The 10656-nt window shown below is 43.0% G+C and overlaps 1 protein-coding gene across 1 annotated transcript in view; it reads left to right on the top strand.

The window, feature by feature from the left end:
- Positions 1–3457: 3457 nt before the first annotated feature.
- NECAB2 (N-terminal EF-hand calcium binding protein 2) overlaps positions 3458–10656 on the top strand; it is a 295013-nt gene continuing 287814 nt past the window's right edge. The window contains exon 1 of the mRNA XM_030582141.1: positions 3458–3851. Within this exon, the coding sequence (XP_030438001.1) occupies positions 3627–3851 (225 nt within the window). The 5' untranslated portion in view covers positions 3458–3626. The remainder of the gene's footprint in view (positions 3852–10656) is intronic.

The raw sequence follows: 10656 nt of genomic DNA, 5'->3' as shown, positions 1-10656 counted from the left end.
GCAGAGATGGCATTTCTAAGGGATGGCTAAAGGGGAAAGATAAGCATATGAATATTTGGAGCAAGTAAATACCAAGGAAAGAGTGGAATCATTTAGTGTACAAGGGGATATAATTAGGTATATAGAGAAGTTTATGGTATTTATCCCACTGCACAATCTACTGAGCTGTGGATTAATCTCTCTCGAGAAGTGTCAGATCTCTCGGTACTGCCAAGAAAGTGTACATTGTGGGACAATTCCCCACTAACAAGGAGGGTTGGAGTTGACCAAATAGATCTATTCCACCTCCAACTTCTATAACCCACTCGTAACTCCTCCCAGAATGGGCAACACAGCCAATCAAATTCCATACGGCAGCTATTTTCTAAAGGAGAAATTCACTGCTTCAGGGAGAGCCAGGAGAAGGCGTGTGTATCACTTAAGTCCCATTTAAGCCTTGTGCAAAGAAAGTATAAGATTCGAACCTTGTGCCTTATCTTATGGTCTCTTTGCCATGAGGCTTACGTAGGATGTAAGTGGTGCGTAAGCCTCGTGCTAGTCCTCTCAGAGGAATGAATTTCACCGTAGGTGAATGCAGCCCAGTTAGCACACTGCATGCCATTTCAATGAACCACCATAAAATCTCTGCAGCTTTTCAACTTTTTAATTAATTTTGAACTGCTGGGGAAAAAGTAAATACTGCAGCAAAGTGCTACCTAAATGGGGGGTGGTGAGGATGGAAGCAGTATCCCACTGCCAGTCTTTACGTGTGCTCTATTTATAACTCATTTCCAGAGCTCACTGCCATTATATGCTTATTCCAGCAGAGAGAACTGAGCTCCCAATCACTTGTCTTCAAGCAGCAGCTGAGCACCTACGCTTCTGAAATGAAACAATAACAAGTTTCTTCCTGGTGCACTCGAACAAGGAAAAGATGTAGCAAGAATGAAGTAGAGTTCTGCATGTCTACGCCTCGGATTTGCTCTGGGCTAGCTGCACTGGTGCAGTGGTCCCTAATGTAGATAAACTATACAAACCTACACATGGGCTCCCATTATAATAATAATAATGAAGGCTAAGGGAAGGAAGGAAAGAGCAATTAATGTACAGGTCTGATCGGACCTGTGGTGCAGGGGATGGATCACTTGATCACCTATTCTGTTCATTCCCTCTGAAGCAGCTGGCACTGGCCACTCTTGGAAGACAGGATACTGGGCTAGGTGGACTCAGTATGGCTGTTCTTATGGTATTTTGGACTATAACACACTATGACTCTCTGAGTGGGCGGTGATGAAGGGCTCAGCACCCAAACTTAGCAATAACATTTTCACCAAGGAACCCAGTCTTGCTCCTCACTGAAGTCCAAAACAGCTGCAGTCTACTTCAGTGGGAGCCTGACTCTAACATAAGGGTTAAGGTTGCACTAAGGACCACCAGATAAAAGGAGGATGGCTTGCCAAGTACCTTCAAAGAAAGCTTGGCATGTTCATATTATCCTAGTTGTTTGGAACCAATGGCCTTGAGCAGTGGTTCCAAAATCATGCTCTGCACTCCTTGGTGGTTTATAGAGAACTAGTTGGTCATATACCACTGGATGACTTCTTTTCTTCCAGATATAAAGTTGCATTATAGCTGTTTAAAAATACGCACTTTCCTAATATTACTCTTCCACGCAAGCAACTGCAGTAGCTGCCACAAATGTTTGATGTAGATGGTCCCTGCATATACACACTGGAGGGGAGGTGGTCCATGCTATGGAAAAGCATGATCTGTCTGTTAAGATGTGGGCCATGCTATTAAAAGGTTTTGGAGCTCCCCAATCTTAGAGGATCATGAAGCAAAGCCTAGTTCTGTCTCAACTCAGCCAACTACAAGCAAGATATCTTGTAACATGGAAGGATACCATTGATATTTAAAATAGATATGCATATTTATGTATATCTATAATGCCAAGTCATTTTAAAACAGCACATTGACATACTATTAACAAAATACTAACTGACATACTATTAACAAAATAAAACAAAGTTCACTGGGATTGACATCAAAACACAGTCTGTGCTGCTCTGTGTACTGACCCAAACAATACACTTCTAATTAGAGATGACTCCCTGAGGTCTACTTTGAGAGGGTCTGGATCTGCACTTTGCTGCTTGGGTCTATCTTTAGTCTTAATTGTCTCCATTATCGTCCTTCCAATTTGTGAATATTTTGTGTGTGTGCAGTGGGTGATCAGAGGGAAGATAAAGTGGGTTATCGCACTTTGGCAGAAGGATTTATAAATATTATAAATAATACTCTTGGTCTGTGGATGTAAACAGCACAAAGCATGTCTTTTTGCAAGCAGAATTCTAGGATTAGGAATATTTGTCCAGTTGAGTGATGCAATTAGTTCAGTAGCTCTAGAAACAGCCAACTGGAATCAGCTGGCTGGTTTTGTGAGGGTTTTTTGTGGGGTGGTGGAAGTAAGTTGTATTCTGGGTTGTCTTACGTAAACAAGGATTCAAATTTTTGGTCTGACACAGTAACAATGGTGTGACAAATGAAGCAGGGTAGCTCCCTTTTATGGACACCCAGCCAGCCAATTAGCTAGAAAGTCCCTCTTAGTGGCTGTTCTCTGCTTGCTTTACCTGTTAAGGGCTAACAGAGTCCCCCAGGTAAAGGAAAGGGAGTGGGCACCTGAACAAAAGAGCCAATGGGAAGGGTAGAGCTTTTTAAAATGGGGGAAAATACTTCCCCTTTGTGTCTGTTGTTGCATTTTTGGTGTCCCAAGAGGTTTGTGCATAAGTTGTTTAATTAGCTGGTGGCAACAGCTACTTACTTTTGTTTTATTTCTCAGCTCTTTCCTGGTGGGGGTTGTGTGTGAAAGGGCTTGTGTGGGTACCCCACCGGAAGGAATTCCCAAGTGCGCCTTCCTGGGATAAAAAAAAAAGGGGGTTGCATTTGGGTGGTGGTAACATTTACCAAGCCAAGGTCAGAAAAAAGCTGTCACCTGGGGAGTTTAATGCAAGCCTGGAGTGACAAGTATTAATTTTTAAAAATCCTTGTGGGCCCCCACCTTCTGCACTGGAAGTGCCAGAGTGGGGAGTCAGCCTTGACAGATGAAGACCAGGTAGAGGCGTTTCCAGCAGCATGTCCCTGAGAGAGGTTCTAGCTTCATCGGCAGAGCCAAGCAACCAAAATGGGCCAAATGTGAGGCACTGTGATCCTGTGTGCTAAGTCATACCACCATTCATTCAGATTTGGTCACCCGTGACATGAGTCAGGACCGGTGGGTTCCAGCCCTGGTTGTGGAAGAGGAGTGGGGGGCAGTGAGTGGAGTTGGGAGCCTGGACTCCTGGGTTCTAACCGTGGTTGTGGAAGAGGAGTGGGGGGCCAGTGATTGAAGCTGGGTTCTAACTGAATGGGGTTTAGTAGGAGCTGGGGGGCTGTGAGCAGAGGGCTGCAGCGCTTATCATTTAGCACAAAGCAGCTTTCCCCTATCTTTCCCTCCCACCCCATGTGGCCCCTTGGATCCGCCCCTGGCTGCTCCCCTCCTGTGAGTGTGCAGGGTGGGGTTTGCAGCGGTGCCAGCGAGTGCTGTCAGGGGTGATGCAGCCTGTGTGGGAGGGAATACCCCCGGCTCCAGCATGAAGACTGTGTGAAAGATGTGTGAGCAGGCAGCGCGCTACTGCAGGGACAGCGTCCACAAGATCCTCCACAAACAGCAGCCGCAGATCAGGGGACTGGACGGGCTGCTCCGCTGGATAGTCACCAAGATGAGCGACAAGAGCATCCTCTCGGACAGGGAGCTCCTGCAGGAGGGGCAGGCGGCCGCCGGCCAGGGCTCCTTGCCCCCGGGGCAGCGGAAAGGCACCTCGGTGATCCTGGATGTGAGTTCGAAGCCCCGGCCCGCGGGGCTCGGGCCGCGCTGGGGGACTGGGCGGCGGTAGGGCTCGCGGGAGCGGCGTGTGCGGGTCTCTCCCGGCCCCTGCACTTTAAAGGGGGAGCCTGGACTGGTGCAAAGCGCCCCCAAAGTGAGGGCGCTGCGAGTCGCGCCCTCACCCCCCTTTGCATGGCCCCGCTGCCTCCTCATGCCCCGTCTCTGGCACCGCGCCGGGCGGCCGGCCGGGACGCCCCCGGGTAGCGGCGGGGTCGGGAGGGTTTGCAGCCAGGCAAAGAGCGGGGGAGGCGCTTGCTCTGTCCGTGCAGCCTAACACAGCGGCACTTCAACTCGGGCCAGAGGGGCCCCCGGTCTGGGCGGCTTTCAGCACCCAGGAGAGTTCAGGTTTAAAATACGCAGCGTGCGGGGCCATGTGGGTAGGTCTCGCATCGCAGGAGATCTGCACCTCAAAGGGCAGCGCAGTGGTCCCTAGAAGCGGCCATGTGAGTGCTTTGGGCAGCAGGGACCCGGGTCTTAACGCCGCTTCTGAGAACTCCAGTCCCTGCTGTCAGTTTCATGCCAGGAGTTTCCGCTGAGCTGCTTCTCTGGGCCATTGGCAGCGCCTAAAGGGAGAAGCTGAAACTCCCCTGGGCACTGTGTCAGTAAGAGTAGTCGGTGCCCAAGCCAACACAGGTTCATTTGGAAGAACCTCCTAATGCTCCATTATGTGGCAGCTGTGTCCCCCCAATCTTCTCTTGCTGGTACAATCGCTGCTTTTCCTGTTAAATGCACATGCTACTGTCTTCTGAGCTTGAAAAGTATCCGGGGTGTTTGTGTGGATCAATATTGCTGGGAGAGATGGGAGCCAGAAAGGGCAAAATCTATATGGACCGTCCATTTAGATGAATATTTTAAGGCAAACATCTGCTCTGCCGTTTGAGATTAGATTAAATGGGTTTGTTTGCACTTCAAAACCCGCTGTTTTCTAAATGCATTTGATCAATGCAGTTGGCTAGGTTTCAGTCAATAGAAAGCAAATGGCACTTTAACAACACTGAAATTTAAGAATAGTTAGTGTTCCTAAACCTGGCTTGGCATGCTGAGGTTAGTGGTGTGATGCAGTTCCACTTTGATTGTGGGAAATGGGATATCTCTTATTGTATTTATTTTACAAGTGAATGATAGGTATTCTGTGATAATTGCTCAATAGCTAGTAACATCCAATATGTACTTAGGTTAAATAAATAATAAAATGCAGTATATGGTGTTATATCTGGCACATTTCCTAAGGTGAAACTGTAAAGCAGTGGTTCTTAACCAGGGTACAGGTACCCCTGGGGATACACAGAGGTTTTCCAGGGGGTACATCAACTCATCTAGATAGTTGTCTAGTTTTACAACAGACTACATAAAAAGCACTAGTGAAGTCAGTACAAACTAAAATTTCATATGATTGGTTTATATTGCTCTATATACTGTACATTTCAATGTAAGTACAATACTTATATTCTAATTGATTTATTTTATAATTATATGGTACAAATTAGAAGTACTGAAAAATTGCTTGATAGTGTGCTGTGGCACTTTTTTTGTTTCTCAGATTTTGTAAGCAAGTAGTTTTGAAGTGAGATGAAACTTGATGGTACGCAAGACAAATCAGACTCCTGAAAGGGGTACAGTAGTCTGAAAAGGCTGAGAGCCACTGCTGTAAAGTGGATATTTTTTTAATGTTAAGCCTCAAATGAGCTTGGTCATTTGGCATTGAAGGTACATTATATTGGATGTTTAAATCTAAATGAAATCTATATTTGAGACACTTTAAGTGTGAAAGAAAAGTGTGGGGCATATTAATGTAATTAAACCCTTTACAAGAGTAAGAGATACATAAAATGAGTTCATTCCAACCTTTGAGGTAGATTTCTTCTCTCAACTATGCAAGAAATTAGTTGAGCTTATTTAAAATTCTTACAAAATTAACCAAAAGTTTTTTTTTTAAAAAAAGTCCCAGAATAAAATAACTATGAATTCATTGATCTCACAAGGCTCTGGCATGTGAATTTCAGTCAAGAGAGAGAATTTCACTTGGTAACTAACTAAATAACTTGGGGGGGGGAACATAGCCAGCCTGTACTGTACCTGAGAGAGGCTGTGTGTGTCAGGCATGAATGCTGGATTGCTTTGTAAAATGAAGATGATTAAACAGAATACCTTTTGCTGTGTTCTTTTCTTGAGATGCTAGGACATGCTCTCATTATGTGTGGCATGCTTGTGAAACATAATTGGGCTTTGTCAAATTTTCTTCTCTGCTATTCTTATGATTACAATAGTCTGTTTTTAGTCATAAAAATCTAATGAGAATTTCGGTAATTTAACAATTTTTACATCTGATGTTTACTCATAGTCCTATTTTATTAGCTTGCACCTGTACAAATTGTGCAACTTTTCTTGATTGTATCTTCACCAAAAATATAGAACCCTCTGAAGAGTAGTGAAAAAAATCCCCAAGGACAGCTATGTAATAGCTTGCATTGAGCTGTCTTGAGGGCATGCAAGTGATTTGTAACTTTTATGTCAATATTGTTAGGGAATGTGTGTTTAATACGTCATATTTACAGTTTTAGTAAATCCTTTGCATTTAGATGGAATTAAAAGAGAACAGAGTTGAGGGAGAAGGGGGGAACAAACCCTAGCACAGGCAACTCCTGAAGAAAATATAGTGCAAACAGTTATAATTACATATTTGCTCAGACAGTGGCATCTGTAGATGATACAGTCGTGCAAAAAATATTTTGGCCTGACACAATGCTCACTAGGTGGAAGATTTTTTTAGTTAAAAACAGTCATATTAATGTTAAGCTCGATTCAACATGCTAGAATTTTTTTTTTTGAAAATGGGAAAAGGAGAGATTGATATGAGAAAACATGAAGTATAAACTTGTAAAATTATGTAACCACGGGGAAACAAAACAAACTGTAATGCGCAGCCCATTCATCTGTATCTGAATCATTCCTTTGCTTTCCAGTTAGATTGTTAAAGATCTTTTTTTGCATTATCTCTTGTGGGTTGAAAGTAGAATTGAGTGAATGCTGCAAAAATAATTTGAAAATGTTATGGTTCTTTAAAAGTTTGCTTTACTTTCATTCCTATTAACTACAGCAAGAGCTTTAACTGAGATTGTGACTCTGCTGTCTTAGGCTCTTTATAAACACCTGCTGAGACATTTACCACTCCAAAGAGCTTACAATCTAGATAAGATAGAAGGGTGGGAGAAAGGAAGTATTATTGCCATTTTACAGATCTGGAACTTAAGGCACAATGAAAGACTTGTCCAAAAAGTCTGTGGCAGAGCTAGGAATGCAATTTAGGGCTCCACAGTCCTTTTCCAATGCCCTAATCACAAGACCATCCTTCCTGTATTTGTAGGCATGCCAAACCCATGAAAAAAACCACAGAAATTTGGGCTTGTTTTTGGCTTAATTGGCTTATGAGTTGCACGTTGGCTAGTTTTTGACTTGTAGCTTGTTGCTTTTTTTTTTTTAAATCGGCTCCCAGCAAGCAGGGGTAAGTGGCAGCAAGCAGGGGCAAAGGGGAGAGAGAGTCAGGGGTGCACAGCAGGTCCACCATAGTCCCAGACTGCACTCTGGGGGGATTTAGTCACATAGTGTTGAGGTTCTCAGGGACTGGCTTGTTTTGAAATGGGATTTGCTTGATTTTAGGCTTATTGTGAAAGTTGGGGTGCTTATTTACCATGTGAAAGTTGCCAACTGTGTTCATGGGCCCTTTAAGTCATTGCTTTCCATGAACTTTTACTCTCAAGAATATTTGCTAAAAGCAAATTTAAGATCACACTCTCAAATTCTCGTGGAAGAAACTTGTTCTCTTTCCATGAGCATCAGCACCAGAAACCTGAATGAGTTCCATTAATCCGTTCAGGGAATAAAATATACCATGTGACTTATTTGACTAGTCACAACTAAGCAGTTTGAATTCTGGAGAGAAAGCTGTAGAATGAATGATCTGTGAAAAATTTAATCAAATATATTTGAATACCAAATCTAAGCAAATCACAACCCATTCACAGGCAGCTTAACAGTCAGAAGAAGGTTAAATTTGTTTAAATCATTGGTTATGAATTAGTCACTCAGCTCAGATGCCTGTTCTGAAACTTACAAATTATTCATGTTACTTATTTCCATTCTTTATTCTTTCTCCTGCTCTAAATTTCCTTTGAGTTATGCATCCCTGATACCTTTTATTCAAGTTCATAACAACTATCTAGGCATTTAAGAAAGAGGTACTGTACAGACAGCAGGATCAGAAATGCATGTGCAAAATATCTACCACACAGCATGGTGTTGGAATTTTAGATTTTTCTGCATGACTTTTTGAATGAACCTACATATTTAACTTTTTACTGTATACAATCACTGGACACTGACTTAAGAAAAGCCCCTGCCTAGAATACGATAAACTATGTAATACCAGTTTGGAAGTTTGATATGATTTGTTGGCCTTAGTGAAAGGTCCCTACATAGCTATCCTTGTTAACTGGTTTGTTACCTACTAATGACCTCTTTGCTGTGCCAGAGTGACAGGAGTTCTTTAAAGACAATGGAGTAGATAGGGAAGGGGACAGGTGGGGACTGGTAAGTAACAGACAATGATCCTTCGGTGTAATTAATGAAAAACATTGATGGGTTCTTAAGAAACTGCTCATCTACAATGGAATAGTGGCTTTTCATGGGCCCTTGAGGGTTAAGGAAGGATAAAATGGAGAAGGTAGAATGGGTGAGATCTCTTGGTCGGTGACAAGAGAAACATAATTTAGGGATAGAAACTAGTTTGAGTCCAAATTTTCCTTGCAATATTTTTCTGTGTCTTTGACTGGTCTGCAAACAGGCTCATGTACGTTCTTTTGGGTGAGTAAAATAGATGATAAATAGTGTTTTAAGGTGCAGTTTAAGATTCTGGTATTCCCAGTGTTAAAATATATCACGTAAAATTGCAGACTAGCTTTGCTGCACCCTATTAATAAATGAATGGAGACTATCTCTAAACACTGGGCACTTCCCAGCATAAACAGGGCTTTAAAATAGTGATTGATACATGCTAGGAAAGAGCAATGGTAGGCTATGCTGTGCTGATTTCTTGCACTAAGATACATGGAAAGCATTGTTCAGTATTGTGACAGACCCAGGCCAGTGAGGTACAGGAGTCTGGTAGAGGGCAAATATACTGGTCACTGGCTGAGTCATTTTCTGTTCCCTGAGTGACCAGAGCAGGGGCTGCATTAGAGTAATCAGGAACCTGCTAGAACCAATTAAGGCAGACAGGCTGATTAGATCACCTGCAGCCAATCAAGGCAGGCTAATCAGGGCACCTGCGTTTAAAAAGGAGCTCACTCCAGTCAGGTGAGGAGGAGCCAGAGGAGAGGAAGCTTGTGTAAGGAGCTGAGAGTGAGAGGGTGTGCTGCTGGAGGACTAAGGAGTACAAGCATTATCAGACACCAGGAGGAAGGTCCTGTGGCGAGGATAAAGAAGTGTTTGGAGGAGGCCATGGGGAAGTCGCCCAGGGAGTTTTAGCTGTCATGCAGCTGTTACAGGAGGCACTATAGACAGCTGCAAACCACAGGGCCCTGGGCTGGAACCCGGAGTAGAGGGTGGGCCTGAGTTCCCCCCAAACCTCTCAGCTCCTGATCAGACACAGGAGAAGTTGACCCAGACTGTGGGGAAGATCACTGAGGTGAGTAACTCTGCCAATAAGCGCAGGACCCACCAAGGTAGCGGAGGAACTTTGTCACAGTATTTAAAACTAATTTGCTGCCATATCAGCAAAATCAGCCTACTGTGCTAGGATCAGACAGGGATCTGTATCTAAATAGTCATCATCAGCATGGATCTCAATGCATTCCCACATTTTGAAACTCGACTATGTAACATTGCACCCATTTGCATGCTGGTGCATTTCAGCAGCATGCAGCATACCTGGAGTTGTTAGTTTTGTTTAATGTGCCATAGTTACAGCCCATAATACTCACTGATGTCTAAGCAGTCTGATTGGGGAGCACTCCTCATTAACAGACACCAATTTGCACACAGCATTCCTGCCTTATGGTTCAATTATTTATGACATTTGACCACATAGTTTGTTAAATTGGTCGTCTTATTTCCCAGCTGGGGTGGTAATTAAATTAAGACTATACTGTAGCATTCATGCTGGCTATCAGTAGTTAATCCAGTACTGCTAGAGTCAAACATTCAAAAATCATGAATCAGGCCAACCAAATTAATGAGACTTCCTTAAAGATCACGAGATTTTAAAAATAATATATGTTGAGTTATTTTGATTTGCCTTCTGGGTTATTTAGAGATGATGAGGACTAAAATGTTATATCTGGAATTTTCATATAATCAGGCACAGTGGTGTGTTTTTTAAAAAACCCCAAACCCCACAAACACCAAATATTGTGAGACTATTAATAAAATTGCAAGAGTGGTAACAGCATTAAACTGTAAAGGCCAAGGGAAGTAGTGCAAAGGAACTGTACCAAATCATATAATTTGTGTGTGTAGGTGTATATACACATACAGTGTAAAATGTAAATTGCAAGAAACCCTGGGGATGAGAGCAGTAGACATATCTAGAGAGAACCATTTATAACTCCATCTGGTCAGCACACAGACATCTATTTGCAGACCATTGGTATCAATCACTTCCTGGTGCCCCGCTTTTTAATTAAAAGCACAAGAGTAGTGGCTGAAATTAACACTGAAACAAAGCTATCTTTGAATAAATCACATTAATATCATTGCTT

Source organism: Gopherus evgoodei, chromosome 12 (genome assembly GCF_007399415.2).
Source record: "Gopherus evgoodei ecotype Sinaloan lineage chromosome 12, rGopEvg1_v1.p, whole genome shotgun sequence".
Taxonomy (NCBI): Eukaryota; Metazoa; Chordata; order Testudines; family Testudinidae; genus Gopherus; species Gopherus evgoodei.
The sequence above is the reverse complement of the archived record's forward strand: the minus strand, read 5'-3'. Positions and strand labels throughout refer to the sequence as shown.